At 37.2% G+C, this 23,970-nt stretch overlaps 1 protein-coding gene and 1 non-coding gene across 2 annotated transcripts; one reads left to right on the top strand and one right to left on the bottom strand.

Moving 5' to 3' along the window:
* Positions 1-2,396: 2,396 nt before the first annotated feature.
* On the top strand, positions 2,397-22,565 carry LOC102507225 (zinc finger protein 665-like). Its single transcript, XM_032487778.1, has 4 exons — positions 2,397-2,484; positions 4,465-4,625; positions 7,257-7,383; positions 15,889-22,565. The coding sequence occupies exons 2-4, from the start codon at positions 4,611-4,613 to the stop codon at positions 17,316-17,318; spliced, it is 1,572 nt and encodes a 523-aa protein (XP_032343669.1). The 5' UTR covers positions 2,397-2,484; positions 4,465-4,610; the 3' UTR covers positions 17,319-22,565.
* On the bottom strand, positions 5,641-5,712 carry TRNAV-AAC. The gene has a single exon. It is a non-coding gene; the product is annotated as a tRNA-Val (tRNA).
* Positions 22,566-23,970: the final 1,405 nt, after the last annotated feature.

Genomic DNA, 23,970 nt, shown 5'->3' with positions numbered 1-23,970 from the left:
TCGCCTTGTTTTCATATGTGTGATACACCAGGACATTCTACTCATTTTATCTGAAAATTATTTAAATATGCTAATATCCCTATTTAAACATAATCATATTTCAACTGATCGCCATTTCCCTATGGATGAAATCTTCCACCTGTAGGACTGATAAAAGAAATTTTGCAGCGTAAATAAGGGACAGCTTTGTCTGAGTTAACTTGAGCAAATGGTGGTGGTTCACATTCATATTTTTTAAACTTTCAAAAGTGTTAAGTATTAAAACTGTAGTAAATTCCATTTAATCTTTGGGGGGAAAATTCCAACTATACTGTTTGTATTAAAGTCTGACAGTCATACTTATGCTTTTAAGTGAAGTTTAAATTATATACATTGTAAATATTGAATAGTGTTTAAAAAGCATGCTTCAACATAGAAGTAGCAGCTATGTAATTATTTGAAGTTACACTTAACACACTCCACTGCATTGAATGCAATGGACGAATAAGAATGTTTAAGAAGGACATTTCCAAGGTTGAGTACTATGTAAAATTAAAATTTTACAAATTACAAAAAAAAAATCTTCCACCTGTAGGGATGTGATAAAACCTGCTTTGGAGTAGATGTTTAATGAGAGATATTGCCACAAAAACATTGAGGGTAGAAATCAAGTGACTGTATCATTGATAATCTGGCTTTACTTTCTTTAGGGTTCATATTAAAGAGAATATACCCCTCTTACAAAATGCCCTTAGACATATTGCAAAATTAATTATTCTTTAGATGAAAATAAATCCCAGTGTCTTCTGAACACTGTATGTTTACAGGCTCTGTTATTCAACCTGACAGAACTTTCAGAAATAGACTGCAAAGAGCAAAAATAAAATTTTTTTAAAAAGGTAAATTTCTAATTAGTTTCATAATGAATGTACACTGAATTTGAAATTCATTGTATTTAGTTGAGATTATTATGATGTAAGCAAGTTTTTCTCAAAGACATTTTCAGGTAATTCATCACAAGTGTGGAATAGAATAAGTGTTTTAAAGAATAGGGAGGAGGGTATAACTCAGTGCCAGAGTGCTTCCTTAGCATGCGGGACTTCCTAAATTCAATCCCCAGTACCTTCTTTAAAAAAAAGAAAAGAAAAGAAAAAAACCCGTAATTACCTCCCTCTACAACAACAACAAAAAGTTTAAAAAAAATAAAGAGTAAGGCAGTTCTCATCAAAAGAAAAGTATTTTTTGCCCTTACTTTCCTTTGTTGGATGCAAATTAAACATGTTGTGGTAATCCTTTCACAACATAGGGAAGTCAGACAATTTTGGTGTATTCTAAATTTATACAGTGATATATGTCATTGTATAAAGAATTGTTTATAGAACTCTTACATGTCACTGTGTAAACAGTTGGGTTTTTTTTTTTACTTTTTTGGTTTTTCTGTTGGGGAGGTAATTCGGTTTATTTATTTATTTATTTATTTAAATGGATTGAACCCAGGAATTCATGCATGCCAAACACTCACTCTACTACAAAGCTATACCCTCTACCCCTAAGCTATACCCTCCCCAGTAAGAGTTAGTTTTAAAAAGGCAAATCATTATAACTGGTTAGCAAAAAGAATAATACAATATATAACGTTTTTCAAAAATGTGTTGCTCTTTTTAATTTTTAAACTATTCTTTTGGGGCAAGCGACTAGGTTCCTATTTATTTTGACAGAGGTACTGGAGATTGAACCTAGGACACTCTACCACTTAGCTATACTCTCCCCTGCATTGCTTCTTTTAAAGCAATGGTTAGTGACTTAAATTATCACTTGACTTAGCCGTCCGGTCTCAGAACCCAAGTCTTGTACCTGAGTCTCTGGAACTGAGCAGATTGGTGAATTTGGCCTCCTGCGTGAAAAGGAAATAGAAACAGAAAACCTGTTCTGTAGGCTGTCTGTATGAAATAGCCCATTCTACCTAGAAAACTTTGTATTTCTCATTCTAGTGTGTGATACAAAGACAAGTTCAGTTCTCGTTTCCTTAAACTGCTTAAATTAATTCTAACTGCAGGAAATGTTCCTGGATCCAACCACTACACTATGTCAACCTCTCTGGGAGACCCACATTCCTGAACCCTGAATACCTTTGGCAGAATATGAGAGCAACCCGCTAGCAAAAACAGCTTTTTATTTAAATCGTTTTCAACTAGTTAGGAGGAAATATCTTAGTTTCCTATATTACTGGCCCAAACAAGTCTAAGCTTTAAACTGCTACAGGCTGTGACTTAAAAGCAGGCACGGGTAAGCAGCGTCCCCTCCCCGCCCCCTGCCCTTGGCCCGCCCCAGCCCCGCCCCCCGGCGCTCCCGGCTCCGACCTTGGCTCCCTCCTCGCCCCGCCCCGCGCCCCTAGCGCTCCGCCCAGGCTCCGCCCCCGGCCGTCCCGCCTCTTCACCCCGCGCACGCGCGGTTTCCTAGGAACCCGGAAACGGAAAGCTTGGAACCAGGCTCATGCTGCAGAGCGTAAGTTTCTCTTTTCTACCTTAAATCTGCACTTCGCAGACACTTTACTCCATCATCAGAGTCTTGGAGTTACTGCAGACTTTAAATTCCCACTCCCGCGCCTCCGCCTAAAGTTAATCCAGAAGATACTGTTCAGATCGGGGATCGTTCCCCCTGGGGCATTAAATTTCCCGGACATTGGTCCCGGAGCCCTTGGCTTTTCTCCCTTTGGTCTGCGAGACACCGCCTTTCGCAACTTTTTCTTTCTCGAAACCCTTTGCCACCTCCGCCCCGCCATGTAACGTCCCCTTCCGCGAGGTGGACTCGCGCCCCTAGCCTCGCCTCTCTCGGCCCCTGGAGGGCGGCGCCGGTCGCCCCGCTCCCGTGAGGCCGCGTCCTCTCCCGGGTCCCGGGATTCTGCGGAGCCGGGCCCTCTCCTGAGACCCCATCCCTCCCAGCCCTTCTGTCCTCGCATCCTCCTCAGGCCGGTCCTTCTGCTCCGCGGGCCTCCCTTCGTAGTCAGCCCTTCCCCCACCCCGCGTAGGGGGAGGTGACCGGGGTCAGCCTTGTGACCCCGCAGTATTGTTACGTTCCAAATTCCATCCCGCTGGAAAACGGCCTGTTCCTTTTGAAGGGCACCTTATTTTGTCTCCATCCCTGTAAATACGTGGGCGAGGTGGGTCGGGAGAAGCAGAGACAGAAAGCGACTGAGAGAAAAATAGAAACACTGAGGAGGAAGGATGAGGGAGAACCAAAGGGAATGTAGAGGATGGCTGAGGATCTTGCAGAGATAGTGAAATGAGAGAGTTTAAGCCTTAAAGGTAGCAGGTAGGTAAAATAGAGAAGTGAATTAAAAAAAAAAAAGCCGGATCCCCAGGGACTGGAGAGAAACGGGGAGCGGGGCCCTGGATCAAACGTGGGAGGCGGAGTAACAGTTGTGAAGTACTTCACACAGAGAGTGGGGGCGAGGAGGATTAAAGAGTTGGAACTGTGGCCTTGAGAGTATCATGGTGCTGGGAGAGAAGGAGAGGAAAGGAAGAATACGTACCTGGGGTACCAGAGGGTGGGGTGGGAAGGGAGGGAAAGGGGGAGACAAAGGGTGTAACTCGGAGGGCAGGGGGCAGCAGTGATGGGGGGAAGAAGGAATCAGAAATGCATGGAGATTTAGGACAATCAGAAAAGTTGGGGAAAAAGAGCAACAAGAGGGGCACAGATTGCAGAGTGGGGCAGGACAGGAGTGAGGGAAGACATAGAGGGGAGGGCAGATACAGCAGGAGAGTGGAGGGGAACAAAAAGAAAGAGAAGTAGGGAAAGAGATAAACAGAATGAAATGGAAACACAACAGTGCAGGTAGAGGGGGAAATTGGATGCAGATGGGTGGTGAATTGTTTGGATGTAGATGATTATGTTGTGGTATATAATTTGTGCCTTTAGAATCTAGTACACTTAAAGTTTATTAGCTTCATTAGGCTTTAATAGGGATGTGTGATCTGAAGAAAGTGTGAGAGGACCCAGAGATTGTCATACTAAGTGAAGTAAGTTAGAAAGACAAATATATGTCACTTATATGTGGAATCTAAAAAAAGACATGAGTGAACTTATTTACAAAACAAACTCACAGATACAGAAAACAAACTTATGGTTACAGTGGGAAGGGGAAGGGGAGGGATAAATTAGGAGTTTGGGATTAACATAACACACTACTATGTATAAAATAGATAAACAACAAGGACCTATTATATAACACAGGGAACGATATTCAGTGTCTTGTAGTAAGCTATTTAGGAAGATAATCTGAAAAAGAATGTGTATATATATCATTTTATGTACATATATAAAATTGAATCACTTTGTTGTACATCTGAAACTAACAGAACATTGTAAATCAACTATACTTCAATTAAAAAAAAATAACCTACACTCTTTGATACTCAAAGTTCTGTCATGCAATGAAGAAAAGAATAGAGTGTGGGAAAACTTAACTTGTTTGTCTCATTGTAGGGGTTTACTGTCCTGAATCCCTCCTGTGTACGGGAAAGGGGAATGTTGATCTAAGCACTAAACAGCATCTCTTCAACTTTCAAGACTGACTGCTAAAGACTCAGCCTGAGGAAGAAGCCTGGAAGAGGAGAGAGAAGGAGTGAGGAATGGCTCTGTCTCAGGTAAAGTCATATTCTCAGTTGATTCTCACTGTGTCCTTCCTGACATGTCCTTCTTTGGACTCACTAATCTTTGCTAACTTTGAAGTATCCTACCTGACACCTGTACATTCACAGTCACCCAGGACACTCCCTCAGTGCCTGTCCTCCCCACTTAGATTCCATCCCCATGACTTCCCGGGACTTGGAACTTGTGAAGAGTCTCCCTGGGCATCGTCCTGGTCAGGCTTCACACCCATGGATTGGAGACACGAAGTCAGTGCTGTTGGGCAGCAGGGATTTAGTTTAGGGGCCCATCTGGGTGCACTGTCTGCTGAAAAGATCCTGCCCTTGGAAGTCAGGTAATAATATGCACAACTCCCGGTAAATTTCAGAAACAGACCAATAACGGGAAACATATTCTGACTTTTCATCCTGCATTTGAAGTTAAATGAGTGTGTCACTGATTTCAAAATCTTAATGATTAGAAATGAAATGGAAAGTTCAGAAAGAGAAATCACTGATAGAGCGTTTTATTCCGTCATTGCTTTCAAACTGTGAAATCAACCTAAATCTCTGACACATGGAAATTCCTATACCATTTTCCTCACCTCCATTGCTTGGAGGTTACTTTTTCACTGTGTTGATTGCTCCCTTTGACACTGGCAGTTTCTCAATTTGATGTAGGTAAGGTTCCAGCTTTATTCTTTTGCTGGTAGATACCCAGTTTCCCAGTACCATTTGTCACTGAGATTCTTTTTTCTATTGTATGGTCTTGGCACCATTGTCAATACATTTTACATATATGCAGAATTATTTCTGAGCATTCTAATCTGCTCCATTGCTTTATTTATTATTATTTTTTTAATGGAGGTACTGGAGGTTGAACCCAGGAACTCATGCATGCTATGCACGTGCTCTATGACTGAGCTATACCCACTCTCTAAAACAAGTTGTACACTTTTTTTCTAGTGAGCTATTTCTTTTTTCAGGGTGGGGGAGGTAGTTAGGCTTATTTATTTATTTTCTTTGTTTTTAATGGAGATACTGGGGATTGAAACCAGGACCTCATGCATGTTAAGCATGTGCTCTACCACTGAGCTATACCCACCCCTCTGAGTGTTTCCTTCTGATCATAATGTTTGGTGAAATATTCTTGCTTAATAACAATGTATTTTTTTCATATTCTTTTTTTGTCAGTATTTTTAATTCTCCAATAAGTTTTTAACTTTTAGTAGTACTGATTTTTTTCTTAATCTGTTAAACTCATGTATAATAGTAATAACTTATAATTTTGAATCAATGTTTTATGAGTGGAATACACAGATAAACTGTTTTGCATTGTTAATACCTACCTATGTAAATTTTAGTGTTTAAATTGTATTTATATTTTTGAATCTAGATATTCTATAGAGATAGCAGTTAAAGTACTTTATTTTTCTATTTGTGTTTGTACCATTTTACTTTTACAAGACTGCTATAGACTAGTGTTGACAAACTAAATTAAGTGAAGTTAATAACTTTTCATTGTCTGAAAAAGCTGAAATACATGTGGATAAAAATGATAGTGAAAAATGTTATCCAAAAATATGTCCATAGACAACTCCTATCTTTTAAGTTAGTTGTGTATTGACATGGGTTTGCATGAGGGCATCGAAGTGTAAGCCCTTGGTTTTGTTAAAGACATAATAATTTCAAAACTATCTTTTTGCAGTTGAAATATATCTTAAATATATTTCCTGACCCTGAATTTTTTCCACACTATCGTGTGAATGATTTAAATATGATTACTAACATTTAAAAAATTTTAGAATTTATTTGTATTATTTTTAAAATTAATCTTTTTGTGAGGGGAGCTAATTAGGTTTGTTCATCTAATTATTTAATGGAGGTCCTGGGGCTTGAACCCAGGACCTCAGGCATGGTAGGCATGCACTCTACCATTGAGCTATACCCTTCCCTCTTGTCAGTATACTTTAAATACTCTTATTACCAAACTGATTCTTCACTTATGATTCCAGAGCCCAACCCCGTGAGTTCTGGTGCTTGCTGTGTCTTTTAGCTTCTTGACCTAAGTGTCTCCAAGTGTGTCTGACATGGCTGTCTTCTCTGTAAGATGGGAATAGATCATTCTCTAATGAGCTATTATGTGGAAAACAAGTTCTTAAATGTAAAGAATTTATTTAGAATAACATTTAGCACTTGGAAGTGTTCCAACACTTTTAGTCTTTGCTCTTGTTACCATTAGCATAATTTAAGGTCCTAACCTTTCCCTAAAGCCACCGTAGACTTTGTCATGTCTGAAGACACCACTCAGCCTGTAGTCGCTCTGGATATTGCATATCACTCAGTGTGTGGAACGTAGTATCTACCACTTCTGCATAGACAACCGGTGGTTGAATTTTATTTGTATGTTTTTCTTGTGTTGTCCACAAATATGAGAAATCCACATTGATTGGAGGGTATTTTAATCTCTATGAAAAGGCATAAAAAGTCAAAATTATAGACACATAATTTGCTCCAAATACCTTTACATGAATCTGTCTGAACACATGCCTCAGTTAAATTGATCCTTACCCCTCTCTCCTCTTCTCATTTTGTGTACAAATAAGAGCTCTACTCACGGCCCCGTGGTCAAATGTGTTTTCATTTCAGGCGCGATTGACCTTCAAGGATGTGGCCATTGAGTTCTCTCAGGAGGAGTGGGAGTGCCTGGACCCTGCCCAGAGGGCCTTTTATGTGGATGTGATGTTGGAGACCTACAGGAACCTAGTCTCCCTGGGTGAGGAGAACTTCCTTCCAGAAGTTAGAATTTGTCCTTGGATATCTTTGCATTTTCCTCTGTGTCCTTCTTGGGAGCCCCTGTTTTGCCTGACTGATCTGAAAGCTCTGCTGACTAAGACGTGAAAAGTTTCATCATGTTGTATCACTAGTTTAAACTTACGTTTTCTTCAAATGTTCTCCCCTTTTCATGACATATCAGGGGTTCCAGATCTTAAGTATTTATAAGGCTCAATGACGTACTTTCAAAATACCTAGTTCCCTATTTCCTGCCCCTGTGCTTTTGACTCACTACTTCTTGGAAGAGAGCTAGATGTTCTTCCCTCTGTGTTCAGAAGGAGGCAGGCAGTGGATGAGTTTGTGAAACATTTTCCAGACCCACCTGTAATGTCCTCACTCCTCAGCTGAACATAGAGCTGGGATTCTGGAAAAGCCACAGCACTTTACATTCCTTCTGATAAGCAGGATTTTTTTTTTTTAAAGACAGGGAGGTAATTAGCTTTAATTAATTAATTTTTGTTTTTCATGGAGGTCCTGCAGATTGAAGCCTGGACCTCACTCATGCTAAGCACGTGCTCTATCACGGAGCTATGCCCTCCATCCTCAGAATTTCTTTTTTGGCTCTGAATATTACTTGCATTTTGGAGCAAGAGGAAGAGCCCTAGATTGTGAAGAGCGATGTGACGATAGTAGGAAACTGGGTGGGTGGGAAAGTATGGAAAGTGTGAACACAGGTCAGGTCTCAGAAGGGCAGGGAGGAAGTGGCAGAATTAGTAGTCTTTGGGAAAGTCTACCCAAGTGAGAGGGTTCTTTGAGGAAACAGAAGTTTGTTTAGTGTGAACTCTCAGGGGAAATTTTTCTTCTCATTAACTCATCACTCTGTCCTTCATATGTAAAATGTATTCTTTCACCCTCCAGTGGTGCTGCGGCTCCACCAGAGACAAATACACAGTCTTTGTCATGATCTACAATGCTCTGCCCTCTGCCTCCTGTGAGCTTGTTGCTCGACTTTGAGGAGCTTATGTGGGCTGTATTATCTGGGTCTCTCGCCCCCTCCTCTCTCTTTCTGAACTTGACTCCTTTGGGTGCTCAGTTCTCAGTCCCTATAAATAAGAGTTGATGCCTCCAGACTCCAATCCCTGAGCCTTCCTTGGTTCTATCCCCATTGATGTTGTGCATTTAATCTGTTCTTACTTTGTGGTCTGTACTTTTGGTGTCACGTCTGATAAACCATTGGTGAATGCAACGTCAAGAAACTTTGCCTGTATGTTTACTTCTAGGAGTTTGATGCTTTTAGATCTTAGGATTACATCCTTAATCCATTTTGAGTTAATTTCATATGTAGTGTAAGATAATGTTCCGACTAAATTTTTTTGTATGCCGTTATCCAATTTTCTCAACAACTTCTGCTTAGTAGACTGCCCTTCCCCCACTAAGTGGTGCTGACAACCTAGTGGAATAGCATTAGACCATGTACACAAGAGTTTGTTTCTGACATCTCTGCTGTATTCCACTGGCCTCTCTGTCTTTATGCCAGTACCACACTGCTTTGATTAGTGTAGCTGTAGTATAAGCTTTGAAGTAAAGACGTGTCAGACTTCCATCTTTTTTATTTTATAGCTTGTTTTCTATTCAAGGTCTCTTGAGATCCCATTACAAATCACAGGATGGATTTTTTTTTGTATATATACATTTATTTATTGAAGTATAGTCAGTTTACAATGTTGTGTCAATTTCTAGTGTACAGCACAATGCTTCAGTCATACATGAACATACATATATTCGTTTTCCTATTCTTTTTGACCGGAGGTTAATACAAGATATTGAATATAGATCCCTGTGCTGTACAGTATAAACTTGTTTATTGGATTTTGTGATGATCCTGCTGTATTTTGAATCAAAGACACTCTGCCAGAGTTCAGTAGGTGTTCTATGTGATTCAGTGGGTTTGTAGATGTAATTCTTGGCGTATTTATGGGAGAGGGCGAGCTATGAGTCTCTCTACCCCACCAGCTTGGCACCTCCTTTTTTTTTTTTTTTTTTTAACAGAGGTACTGGGGATTGAACCTAGGACCTGGTGTATGCCAAGCGTGCTCTCTACCACTGAGCTATGCCCATCTCCCCCCAGGATGGATTTATCTATTTCTTAAAGACACACTGTTGGGATTTTATTAGGGATTGGATTGAAACTGTTGATCATTCTAGGTAGTATTGATAGCTTGATAGTATTATCTTCCATTCCAAGAACTTGGGATATATTTGCATTCATTTGTGTTGTTTGTAATATTTTTCAACAGCTAGTTTAGTTTACAGTGTACATGTATTTTCCTCTGTGTATAAGGCGATGCCTAAGTATTTCTTTCGTTTTTAATGCTTCTATAAGTGGAATTGTTTTCTCAATTTCTTTTCTAATTGTTCGTTGTTACTGTATAGAAATGCCGTGATTTTTGCATGCTGATTTTATATCATTTCAAAATTCATTCATTATTTCTAACTGGTTTTATTGTGGAATCTTCAAGGTTTTCTACATATTAGATTACGTAGGTTGTAAACATATAATTTTGATTTGTTTTTCTATTTGGATACCTTTTATTTCTTTTTGTTTGTTTGTTTTGGTTTTTTTGGAGGCGAGGCTATTAGGGTTATTTACTTATTAATTTTTTTTTAAATGGAGGGACTGGGGATTGAACCCAGGCCCTCGTGCATGCTAAGCACATGCTCTACTACTGAGCTCTCCCCCTCTCAGCCCCCTAAAGGGTGCTGCCTTGGGAGCCTTTTTTCTTTTTTTTTTTTTAAATCTTAATGGAGGTACTGGGGATAGAACCCAGGACCTTGTGCATGCTAAGCATGTGCTCTGCCACTGAGCTATTACTCTTGAATGGTTTTTGATTAGACATTCAATCTCCTTACAGGTTACAGGTTTTTAAAATTGTTTTTAATTAAAAAAATTTTTTTTTACTGAAGTGTAGTTGATTTACAATGTTATGTTAGTTTCAGGTGTATAGTGAAGTGATTCAATTATGTCTATATGTGTGTGTATATATATATTTCTTTATCAGATTCTTTTCCATTATAGGTTAATTCAAGATATCGAATACGGTTCCCTGTGCTATATAGTTGCTTATCTATTTTATATATAGTAGTGTGTGTCTGCTAATTCGAAACTCCTAATTTATTACCCATGACTTCCTGTTTGGTAACTGTAAGATTGTTTTCTATGTCTGTGAGAGTGTTTCTGCTTTGTAAATAAGTTCATTTTTATCATTCTTTTAGATTCCACATATCAATGATGTTATATATTTTTATTTCTCTGAATTACTTCACTTAGTATGATAATCTCGAAGTCTGTCCACATTGCTGCAAATGGCATTATTTCATTCTCTTGTGGCTGAGGTAATATTCCATTGTATGGATGTATGTGTGTGCACACACACACCACATAGTCTATATCCATTCGTCTGTGGATGGACATTTGCGCTATTTCCCGGATCATATGGTAACTATACTTTCACTTTTTAGGGAACCTCCATAATGTTTTCCATAGTGGCTACACCAATTTACATTCCCACCAGCAGTGTAGGAGGGTTCCCTTTCTTCCACACCCTCTCCAGAATTTATTATTTGTAGACTTTTTGATGATGGCCATTCTGACAGGTATGAAGTGATACTTCACTGTAGTTTTGATTTGCATTTCTCTAATAATTAGTAATGTTGAACATCTATTCTTGTGCCTCTTGGCCATCTGTATAACTTCTTTGAAGAAATGTGTCTTTAGGTCTTCTGCCCATTTTTTGATTGGGTTTGTTTTTTTGATACTGAACTGTATGAACTGTATATTTTGGAAATTGAGCCATTGTTAGTTGCATCATTTGCAACTGGGTTGTCTTTCCATTTTGTTTATGGTTTCATTTTCTGTGCAAAAGTTTTTAAGTTTGATTAGGTCTCATTTGGGTTTTTTTTCTTTTATTTCTTTTGCCTTGGGAGACTGACCTTAGAAAATATTGTTATAAGTTATATAAGAGAATTTCTTGTTCTACTCTATTAGTTTTATGTTGTCATATCTTATATTTAAGTCTTTAAGCCATGTTGAGTTTATTTTTATGTAAGGTGTGAGGGAGTGTTCTAATTTCATTGGTTTACATGCAGCTGTCCAGCTTTCCTACCACCACTTGTCGAAGAGACTGTCTTTTCTCTACTGTATATTCTTGCCTCTTTTGTCGAAGAATAATTGACTGTAGCTGTGTAGGTTTATTTCTGGGCACTGTTGATCCCTATATCTGGTTTTGTGCCCGTACCACGCTATTTTGATTACTATAGGTTTGTTGTATTGTCTGAAGTCTGGGAGGGGTGTGCCTCCAGGTTTGTTCTTTTTCCTCAAGATTGCCTTGGTATTTCTGGATCTTTTGAGGTTTAGATGAATTTTAGGATTATTTGTTCTAGTTTGTGAAAAATATCATGGGTAATTTAATAGGGATCATTTAAAATTTGTAGCTTGCTTTGGGTAGTATGGCCATTTTAGTCATATTAATTCTTCCAATACATGAGCATAGGATAACTTTCCATTTCTTTGAATTATCTTCAGTTTTCTTTATCAGTGTTTTATAGTTTTCAGAGTGTAAGTCTTTCACTTCCTTGGTCAGGTTTCTTCCTAGGTTTTTGTGTATGTGTATGTGTGTGTGTGACAGAATTTTAAAAGAGATTGTTTTTTTAAATTTTCTCTTTCTGATATTTCATTGTTAGTGTAAAGAAATGCAACTGATTTCTGTATATTAATCTTATGTCCTGCTGTCTTGCTGAATTCATTTATCAGTTCTGAGAGTTTTTTAATAGGGTTTTTAGGGTTTTCTATGTAGACTGTCTTGTCATCTGCACATAGTGACAATTTTACCATTTCCCTTCCAGTTTGGATATGTTTTATTTCTTTTTCTTTGCTTATTGCTGTGGCTAGGATTTCAATACTGTTGTGAATTGAAATGCTGAGAGTGGGCTTCTTGTCTTGTTCCAGGTTTTAGCTGGAAGGCTTTCAACTTTTCATCATTGAGTGTTATTTTAGCTGTGGGTTTGCCCTAAATGGCTTTTAATATATTGAGATGTGTTATAGGTTTGCTCAGTTATTTTATTTTTTCATGACTCAGTGTTGGTAGGTTGTGTTTCTGTAGGAATGTATCTATTTCTTACAGGTTTTTCTATATTTAGGCATATAGTTTCTCAGTCTTCTTTTCTAATTTTTTGAATTTTGGTAGAAGTAGTTGTAATCTGTTGTAATGTCCCCTTTTTCATTCCTGATTCTAGTAATTTTGAGTCTTCTCTCTCTTTTGTTGTTGTTGTTGTTAGTTAATGTAGATAAGAGCTTGTCAAAGAAGTAACTTGGAATCTTGTGACTTTCTGTAGTTTTTATTGTCTATTTCATTTGTCACTAATGTAATTGGTTTTGCTATCTTCTGCTAGCTTAGGTTTATTTTGTTCTTCTAAGATCTGTTTCCTTTTGTTCTTTTCCTTTTTGAAAATTGTTTTATAGACATGGTAAACCAGGACCTCTTTTTTTGTACTTATTTATATTTGCACTCTCCCTGATTTATTGACATTTAATTAATCTATATCATTGTGTAAGTTTAAAGTGTACAAGGTGATGATCTGATATACATTTGTATTGCAAAATGAGTATTTCAGTAGTTTCTTATCAGTTTTATTAATCACATAATTACAGTTTTTGTGTGTATGGTGAGAACATGTAAGTTTTACTGTCTTAATAACTTTCAAGTATGTAACACAATATGGATAATTGTAATTACCATGCTGTACATTAGATTCCTAGAGCTTTTTCAACTTACAACTGGAATTTTATTCCTTTGACTAATATCTCCCCATTCTCCCAACCCCTATGCCCTGGTAATCACTATTCTACTTTCTCTTTCTATTAGTTTTGCTCTTTTTTTGTTCGCTTTTAAAATTATTTTTTGCATGTATATGAGGTCATGTAGTATTAGTATTTTTCTCTGAATTATTTTACTGAGCATATAACCTCAGTGTCCATTCATGTTGGTACAAATAGTAAGATTTACTTTTTTTTATGGCTGAATAATATTATATTGTATATATCTTTAAAAGACTTTTTTTGTCCATTCACGCCATAGACATTTAGGTTGTTTCCATGCCTTGGCTATTGTGAGTACTTCTGTCAGGAACATGGGAGTCCAGGTATCTCTTTAAGACAGTGAATTCAGTGTTACATATCCGAAAGTGGAATTGCTTCATTGTGTGATAGTTTTTTTTTTTAACTTTTTGAGGAAGCTTTATGCTTTTCTAGTTTCTTTTTATATGCACATGTGTGTACAGACTAAACCCCTCAATCTTTTTTTGATGGTTTCTTACTGATTTTTTTATTCTCGTTTCTGCTAATAACATTCTTACCCAATCTCCTGGAATGTCACGTATGTTCTTTTCAATATATGTAAGGAAATGGGATGTATTGAAAATTCAGTTTGATGCCTTAAATAGAAAATTGTGTAATAGATGCAAACCTGCTTTGTTTCTACACTATCCCATTTTCTCCATTTTAAAATCTCTTTCATTTCCCTGTCATACACATGATGTAATTCCCATAGTTAAAAATGGGCCAGTGTCATGCTACTTGCTAAACCAGTTCTTTTGTCTCAAGGTCAATATCTTAGTTGCGGGCGTGAATGATGCAGTTACAGTCACACAGACGCGCAGTCCCAGGCTGTGCTCCCACGTGTGCGTGTGCCCCGTGCTCCACTCAGACCCTCTCTCCTTCCTGACCTTTCCTCACATGGCACCTGGATATGGATGATTATTTGTTAGCACTTTTAATTTGTTCTCCTGAACTTCCCAGATTCCACAGCCCTCCCTGAGCCATCCCTCCACCTTCCACATGACTCACGCTGTAAAATGGCCCCTCTTCTTCCATTGAACACCTTTCTCAGGATGCTACCAAAATCACTATGTGCAGCTGTGATGACTCAGAGACCATTTCCAGGATGGATGGCTGAATAACATTACTAGTTCACACAGCTCACTTCTTGCATCTGCCTTGAAGTTTTCTTCCTAAACACCTTGAGTTTGTTGTAATATTTTATAATCTGTCCTGCCTGGGTGGGCAGTTATGCTTTAGAATATGTGTCACGGTTTGTAGATTTAAGTTCAAATCCTGGTTCTCTCACTGGTTTCTGTGTCACTTGGGGTCATGGACATGAACCTGTGAGTCTACTGCCCTGATTTGAAAAATCATAGTCATTTACCTCAAACCTTTTAAAACAAATTAGTGCTGTCACATGGGTTAGAATCTTGCCTGTTTTATAGTAAAGATTGGAAAGTTACTTTCTGTAAGTAGTTGTATTGATATCTGTCATGTTTATTCTGATATCACTTTGCATACATCATATCTTGTATGCTTTTCATTTGCAATTTGTTCTAAACAACATTGTGTCTGACCCTAGGTAATAAATTTACACATTCCTCACTCTTTATTACATGTATTGTGGAGTCAGTGAACTGGAGAGTTTAAGCGCTCTGCGTAGGAAGGGAATTGCTCTATTTATTGGCTGTTAGATAACTGGAGAGTATTTCATTTATTAATATTTAATTGTGATTTATATATGATGGTTTTTCAGCATTTATTATAGAATACAACTGACATGCACCATGTATTAACACTGTAAAATGCATATTCTTCATGGGTACATAGGTTTGTGTTTGGGTTCTTTGCTTGTTTTTTAAATTGAAGTAGTCAGTTTACAATGTTGTGTCAGTTTCTGGTGTAAATAGCAGATGTTTAGAATAAAAATTTTTTTGACTGTGTTACCAAGTTCTTCATTTTCTCTGTTCTATTTCTTTTGCAATTCTACATTGCCAGTTATTTAAATTATTCATTAGATAAGCTTCTTTCAGATTATGTTCCATATTAATATGTTGTGTGTTTTTAGCATTTATTTATGTGCAATAGAGTGCAGATGTATGTATAGGGTAATATTTTTAGTCTCCTTAATTATGAGACAACAGTATCTTTACTGTTAATCGGTATGTGTTTTGGGGTCATGGTGGAAAAATACTCTTTCTCTGAGAGCTTAAAAGCTTGTCTAAGGGGGGAGGGAGTAGCACAAGTGGTAGAGCACATGCTTAACATACCCAAAGTCCTGGGTTCAATCCTCAGTACCCTCTCTAAAAATAAATAAATAAATAAGAAACCTAATTACCTCCCCCCTAAAAAAATGAAAAAAAAAAAGTTTGTCTAATGTGAAAGTTATTGTTGCAGGGTGTTTGAACTAGGCTTCCCTAAGGTTAATTTGAACAACACATAATTGCTCTTCCTTTAGTAAAGAGTCCTATTCCTTTAGTGTTCCTAAAAAATTTAAGGTCCTGATTGGGAAATTTCATAACCTTGTTGGGAATAAATATTACTATTGGTTTAATATCGTATATTGAATGTCAAACTTTTATTCATGAATTGTAATGATTAGGACACCTATGGGTTTTTTGTATCTTTTAGATGTCTCTCATATACATGTGATCAAGAAATTACAGCCAATGACAAATAGTGATAGCAGAGAAGTATTCCAAGCAGTGATGTTGGAAAGACAAGAAAGCCCTGAAGTGAAACATTTTTACATCAGGGAAATCCAGGAAAATACGTATGACTTTGGGTGTCAGTGGAGAGATGATGAAAGAAATTATAAAGGAATGCCTGTAACCCAGAAGGAAGATGCCCCTGACAGAAGTGACCAGCAAGGTAGGTGGAATGCAGGAAACAAGCATATTGATAATAGGCTTGCATTCAGCTTTCTGGACGAACTGCATATATTTGAGAAAGATATTTACCAATGTAATGAGTGTGGCAAAACCTTTAATCATGACTTGTCCCTGAGTAGACACCAGATAATCCATACAGGAGAGAAGTTATATAAATATGGTGTATGTGGAAATTCTTTTAGTCAAAAGTCAAACCTTGCAAGTCACTGGACGGTTCATACTCATGACGATACTTACAAATGTAACGAGTGTGGCAAAACCTTTCATCATGGCTCATCCCTCAGTAGACATCAGGTCATCCACACAGGAGAGAAATTGTATAAATGTGATGTATGTGGCAAAGTCTGTAGTCAGAATTCCTCCCTCAAACGTCATCAGAGAATTCATACAGGAGAAAGGCCTTATCAGTGTAATCAGTGCGGCAAAACCTTTAATCGTGGCTCTCACCTCTCTGAACATCAGACAATCCATACAGGAGTGAAATTATGTAAATGTGATGTATGTGGCAAAGTCTTTAGTCAAAATTCATGTCTTAGAATTCATCAGAGAATTCATAGTGGGGAGAAACCTTACAAATGTAATGAGTGCGGCAAGGTCTTTCGTCAAAATTCACATCTTGCAAGACATCAGAGAACTCATACTGGGGAGAAACCGTACAAGTGTAATGAGTGTGGCAAGTTCTTCAGTCAGAATTCAAATCTTGTAAGTCATCAGAGAATTCATACTGGAGAGAAACCTTACAAATGTAATGAGTGTGGCAAGTTCTTCAGTCAGAATTCAAATCTTGTAAGTCATCAGAGAATTCATACTGGAGAGAAACCTTATAAATGTAATGAGTGTGGCAAGTTCTTTAATCAAAGGGCAGACCTTACAAAGCATCAGAGAGTCCATACTGAAGAGAATTCTTTCAAATGTAACGAGTGTGGTAAGATCTTCTGTCGAACTTCAAATCTTGTAAGTCATCAGAGAATTCATACTGGAGAGAAACCTTTCGAATGTAATGAGTGTGGCAGATTCTTTAGTCAAAGGGCAAACCTTGGAAGGCATCAGAGAGTTCATACTAGAGAGAAACATTACAAGCATAGTGAGTGTGGCAAGGACTTCAATCAAAATTCACTTTTTCCAGTTTCATCAGAGAGTATATATTGTAGAGAAGCCATTCAAGCATAATGAAATTGAATTACCTTTCATCAGATATCTACCCTCACTAAACATCAGATAACTTATACATGAGAGAAATCATACAAATGTGACATATGTGAGAAGGCATTCATTCAAAATTTATACCTTATAATTCATCAGAGAATTCATAGTGTGGAGAAGCCGAGCATGTGTCATGAGCATGGCAAAGCTTTTGTGCATGCAAGCATCCATTACTGTGAAATAATGAATACTGGAGAGAAACCTTTAGAGATGTAATTAGTACCTCAAAGTCTTTCGTCAAAATTCATACCATAAGATCCATGGAAGAATTCATACTGGAGAGAAAACTTTCAAATGTAATGTGTGGCAAATCCTTCAGTGTTCTGTCAAGCCTAACTTACTATCAGGTAATCCAATCCATACTGGTGGGAGACGTTAATAATGTAATGCAGTTACAAGGCTTTTGTCAGGTGTTCACATCTTAGGTTTCACTGGAAAATTCATTCTGGATAGAAACTAGGTAAATGTAATTGTTGTGGCCAGACCTTTAGAGGAGGAACTCATTCATTAAAGAACTCAGGCTGGTGGGGAGGGTATAGCTCAGTGGTAGAGTGCGTGCTTAGCATGCAGAAGGTCCTGGGTTCAATCCCCAGTACCTCCATTTAAAAAAATTAAATAAATTAAAAAAAAATAAAGTCTGTCTGGAGAGTACCTCACCAGTGCCGTGAGTTTGAAACAATAATCTTACTTCTCAGGTGGGACAGCTGTTGTTTGTGAGTGACAGGTTGCCTGAAAGAAGTGGTAGGTTTGTCATCCTCACCTGACAGGAAGTCCAGAGGGTGCGGTGTGGGGTGTGGTGGGTCCTCTGCCCCCCTTAGTCCTCACATTCCTTGTAGCTACATGCCTGCTGTGTGGCCAAGAAAAGTGAAGGTTGAGGGGGCAAAACCCTTTACATTTTAAGAATTTTGGGGTGGGGGATATAGCTCAAATGGTAGAGCACATGCTTAGCATACATGAGGTCCTGGGTTCAGTCCCCAGTACCTCCTCCAAATGTAAATAAATAAATAAATAAACCTAATTACCTCCCCCTCATAAAAACAAACAAACAAACAAAGGAATTTTGTCATGTTTTCATGGAAACAATCATCCCAGATATTTTGTCTCTTATGGGTCATGCTCTTCTGACATGTCTAAGAATCCTGCACCAAGTTTTGAATTTTGATGATTTTATTCTACAGCAATTTTTAAAAACTGAATCTCTTATACTTTAAAATTTTATAATGTTTTTAAAAAGCTTTGATTAACTTTGAGCTAATGCTTGTACAGATGTGATGTTTAAGGGAAGTGAAGATTTTTTTTTCCCCCCCTACTATGATTATTTCACTGATTAGCACCAGGTTTTGAAAATTTTTCCTTCCTTGAATTACCTTGGTACCTTCATCAAAGATCAGTTGGAACTGCAGTTGACCTTTGAACATTGCAGGGAGTTCAGGGTGTCTGCTCCTGAGCAGCTGTAAATCCACATACAACTTTAAGTTGGCCCTCCATATGCACAGTTCTGCATTGGTGGGTTCGACCAACCTCAGATCATGCAGTACTGTCGTGGTATTAATCAGAAAAAGTGCACATATAAGTGCATAGCTCCTGTGTGGGCTGTTTCTGGTTTCCTCATTCTGTTCCCTTGGTCTGTGTGTGTCTCACTCAGAAGATCCCACACAGTCTTGGTTACTGTTACTGTATTACAGATCTTCAGGTCATGTGGAGTGATTCCAACCACTTGAGTATTTTTCAAATATTTTAGCTCTTCTAGTTCTTTTTTTTTTACATTTTGTAAATTGATCTTTTAGTTCTTTTACCTTTCCCTGTTAATTTTAGAATAATCTTGGTTGTGTCTACAAGTCTTCATTGGAGATACATGAAACATCTATGCTGATTTGGGGAATTTTAATATAATTTTTATGTTATGTTTTCCAATCAATGACTATGGTATGTTTTTCTAACAATTCACTAGATGTGGTATGTTCATGTAAAATGACCTAAGTAAAAGGTCATCTTTGATTTCTTTCCTTACCATTCATTGTAGGTTTCAGCATAAAAGTCCTTGTTTTGCTAGATGTACACATTTTTCTTCTACTTTGATGTTTTTGAGCATTCACACGTAGCATTATCTATTTAATTTCAATTTCCATTTGTAAACTACATGTGCATAAAATGACAATAGATTTTTGCACGTTGTATCCTGGCACCTTGCAAATTGTGCTTTTTCCAGAATTCGTATAGATTCTTTTGATTTTCTGCACACACCCTTTCGTTAAATTTCCTATTAATTTCTCTAACAAATTACCACAAACGAAGAGCCTTGAAGCAGCACAGATTTATTCTCTTCTGGTTCTTGAGACCAGATGTGTAAAATAACCCAAAGAACTGTGCTCCTTCTGGATGCTCCAGGTCAGAATTCATTTTCTTGCCTTTCCTGGGTTCCAGAGGCCACTTACATCCTTGCCTCATGGTCCCCTGGTGTATTTCCACGACACACTCATTCAGTTAATTAACAAAATTCTTCACTATCTTCTGATCATGTGGACATTTCCTAAAGACATTGTTTAAATTAGGACACTGTCACTCTGTCATTGTAGATAGACACCTTCATCATACTTAACACGGTCATATCTTGCTTCACTATTGCTGACTTTCCCTTATAGAACATAAACCACTTGAAGGCAAGGTATTGATTTTGTTTCCTGCCAGATATTCAGTGATTGATTGGAACTATTCCCAACTGACAGATGAGTGAAGTGCACTTTCTCAGTGTAGGAAGGTTGCTGTTCTGCATAGGCTCATAGATCAGTAAGTCAAATGGTCAAATAAACATGTCATTATATTTGTTCAACCAAATTCCTTACTCTGTTAAATTACAGCCTAATGTTCTGAACATAAATTCTCACAGTATAATTTTTCACACATTATGAATTTTCTGCAACATGTGCTTAACAGATCTAACTCTTTACTGAAGGCATGTCTTCATGAAGTTTTTTTAAGCCACACTTAATTCATTTATTATTTGTTTTTTAATTGAAGTATACTTGATTTACAATGTTGTATTAGTTTCAAGTGTACAGCAAAGTGAATCAGCTTTATGTATACGTATATGTGTGTGCATATATATAGATATATATTCTTTTTCAGATTCTTTTCCATTATATGTTAACTCAAGATGTTGGATATATTTCCCTATGTGATACAGTAGGTCCTTGTTAGTTATCTATTTTATATATAGAAGTAGGCTGTAATATTTTATTTTTTCCTCTTTAAAAAATTTTTTTTGGAGGGGGAGGTAATTAGGTTTATTTATTTATTTCTTTTTAATGGAGGTACTGGGGATTGAACCCAGGACCTCATGCATGCTTAGCATGCACTATATCATGTGAACTATACCCTCCTGCCTAAGCCACAATATTTTAAACTCAAGACTCTCCAAAATGCTCCATTCTACACCCATCACAAGAGTAATCCTATTTTTCATATAGGATAGTTTTTATTGGTGCATGACAGACTGCATGGAAAACGGGAACTGCAAGAAATACGAGGTTTATCAGTCTCACCCGACAGGAAGTGCAGAGGGTGCCGTGTGGTTTGTGACGGGTCCGCTGCCCCTTCTACCTCCATCAGCACTTAGTCTTCACTTTCCTTATAGCCACATGGCTCCTATAGGACTAAGAAGAGTGAAGGGTTGTGGGGAGCATGGGGGCAAAATGCTTTTCATCATCAGATATTGTCTTCTTTACCTGGAAACAATAATCCCAGTCATTATTTCCAAATACTAGCCATTTGCATTAAGTGCCCACCATAATTTTAATAAGAAGTGTGAATTTTTGTATTTCATATTTACATCATGAACAAAGAAAGGTAAAGGGGAAAGGTGTTAGGGACAGATTATATCAACAGACTTTGTTCTTTATCCTGAGAATATAATACTCCATGTATCACATAGCCACTCTGCCCAGTGTTGCAAATGTCCAGCAAAAATTATTAGAATCCTTAGTGCTTTCTAACTTACAGGTTTATTTCCTTTCTACTCTATCTGAATCCAAACACACTAAAATAATTCTCCAATGGTAATACAGTTATTCTGACTCCAGAATCAAGATAAGGAATGAAAGAATTCATTTTGAGATGTTTTTTATTCATGCCACCATACTTGAAAGTGAGAGATACACAAAAGACCTGTATTAAATACTATAATACCACCTCCAAACGTACTTTAGTGTTAGACTCTAACTTAAAGTAATATAACTGTTATAACTCTGGGATGTTGAAAATTGGGGAACCTACATTAAATATTTTTCATCAAGTGCTAGAGTCTCAAATAGGATTTCCTTGCTACTCTACCTAAAATAGATAAGCAACAGTGACCTACTGTATATCACAGGGTCCTATATTCAAAGTCTTGTAATAGCCTACAATGGAAAATAATCTGGAAAAAAAATGTAACTGAAGCAGTTTGCATTACACCTGAAACTAACACAATATTGTAAATCAACTATCCTTCAATTAAAACACCCCAAGATTTCCTTGAAAACATAGAATATATTCAATTGAGGGTAAACACTTAAAATGTTATCTGAAAGTTGTTCTGAAAGACATGAAGTAATTCTTTATTATATTATTTTCCATGTTCTTTTTTATTCATTGTTCACAGTGAAATATTGAGTCTTAAAAATCAAATGAAACAGTTTTGCCAAATATGGTGAGAGTGGAAATCATACTTTTCTCATAAGAATGACCAAATCCATATTTCTTGCAAATCACAATATTACACCAAGCAACTCCTCTTTTAGAGTTAGACTCAAATGATTTGAAAGCATTTATCCACATAAACATCCTGTGGAAGATTGTTGAAAGAAGCATTTTTGATAATGGCCAAAATATAGAATGAACCGAAAGCTCCATTAAATGATGAATGAACAAACAAACTGTGAAATGTTACTCAGAAATAAAACATGATTAGGCACTGATAAAAGTTCCAACAAGGATGATCCTTGAAATCATGATGCCGAGTGCAAGAAGCTAGAAGGCCACGTGCTTTGTGACTTAATTTATATGAAATGCTCAGAGCGGCCATATCCATAGAAATAGAAAATAGCTTAATGATTGCTTGTGGCTGGGGCTAGAATGTAGAATAATCATTGGGGATGGTGGAGCTCAGTGATGGAGCACATGCTTAGTATGCACAAGGTCCTGCATTCAATCCCTAGTACCTCCATTAAAAATAAATAAACCTAATTACCACTCCCCCCCCAAAATAAATCAAATTTATCCTTAAAAATGTGGAGTAACTGCTAATGAGTACAGGATTTTTTAAGGGTTAATGATGTATGATGAAAATGTTGTTGGTGGACAATATTGCAAACATACAAAATCCCACTGTATCCTATACTTGAAAACTGTGTATTTTATTATGTCCAAATTATGCAATAAAAGAAGCATAAGCTATTATCTCCATGTTGAATTCAGAAAATCATTCTGATCTGCTAACCATGGCGTACAAGGTGTTGGAGACCTGAGTTCCAGATTCTATTGTATGAATGGAAGGAAGACAGGTTAGGGAAGCACTGGAGAGATACATTTTATGGTAAAATTAACATATCATGTTTCCAGAGTCACTGTGATGCACCTGCAGGTTGGCAACAAGTCTCTTGCCTGCCGTTATGAGCCTTTAGTCCATTATCTTGTATTATTCCAAGTCTCTCACTGAAGCTGAACTATGAGGAGCTTCTGTCTTCATGGTGATGGAACTCATACATTGCATCTATCATTCCTCTGGGTACATTTTCATGTCACACAAATCTGAAAACAACCGCTTGATTTATGCCTCCACGAGTCATTTCAGTGAAGTAAAAAAGGAAGAAATAGCAAATAAACTACATAAATTGGGCAAAACTGTCTCAAAACAATCATAAAATGTATAATTCACAAAATAAGTTTTCTTAGAAAACTAAAAATAAAACTATCATATGATCCAGCAGTTCCACTCCTAGGTTTATATCTGGAAATTATGAAAGGACTAATTTAAAAGGCTACATGTATCCCCATGTTCATAACAGCACCAACCTGAGTGCCCATCAACAGACAGATAAAGATGTGATATGCCTATATACAATGGAATACTACACAGCCATAAAGAAGAATGCAATTCTGCCGTTTGCAGCACCATGGATGGACCTAGAGCATATTATGCTCACTGAACTATGGCAAAGACAAATACTACATGATCTCACTTACATATGGAGTCTGGAAAATAGGTTAGTGTATTATTGAAATAGAAGCAGACTCACAGAGAAAATAAACTAGGTTACCAGTGGGGAGAAGAGGAGAGATAGGAGTATAGGGTTAAGAGATCCAAACTATGTAGAAAATTCATAAGCAGTATCTTAATATATTGTACAACACAGGGAATCGTAGCCATTATTTTGTAATTAGTTTTTATGAAGTATAATCTATACAAATACTGAATCACTATGTTGTACACGTGAAGCTAATACAATATTGTAAATCAACTATAGTTTAATAAATGAATGTATATGTTATGCCTATATATAATAAAATATAGGGTGCACAAGATGGAATTTTACTGCATTTGAGTAATCTGGATATAATGCTTATTACCATTACTTCAAAA

The sequence above is a fragment of the Camelus ferus genome, chromosome 9 (assembly GCF_009834535.1).
Source record: "Camelus ferus isolate YT-003-E chromosome 9, BCGSAC_Cfer_1.0, whole genome shotgun sequence".
Taxonomy (NCBI): Eukaryota; Metazoa; Chordata; class Mammalia; order Artiodactyla; family Camelidae; genus Camelus; species Camelus ferus.
Note: the sequence above shows the minus strand (reverse complement) of the source record. Positions and strands in the feature narration are given on the sequence as shown.

What these genes read in the sequence shown, in the direction of transcription:
- LOC102507225 (XM_032487778.1), top strand. An exon ending in CAGGAACCTAGTCTCCCTGG is followed by an intron (nt 7,384 to 15,888) that starts GTGAGGAGAACT and finishes TGTATCTTTTAG; the next exon opens with ATGTCTCTCATATACATGTG.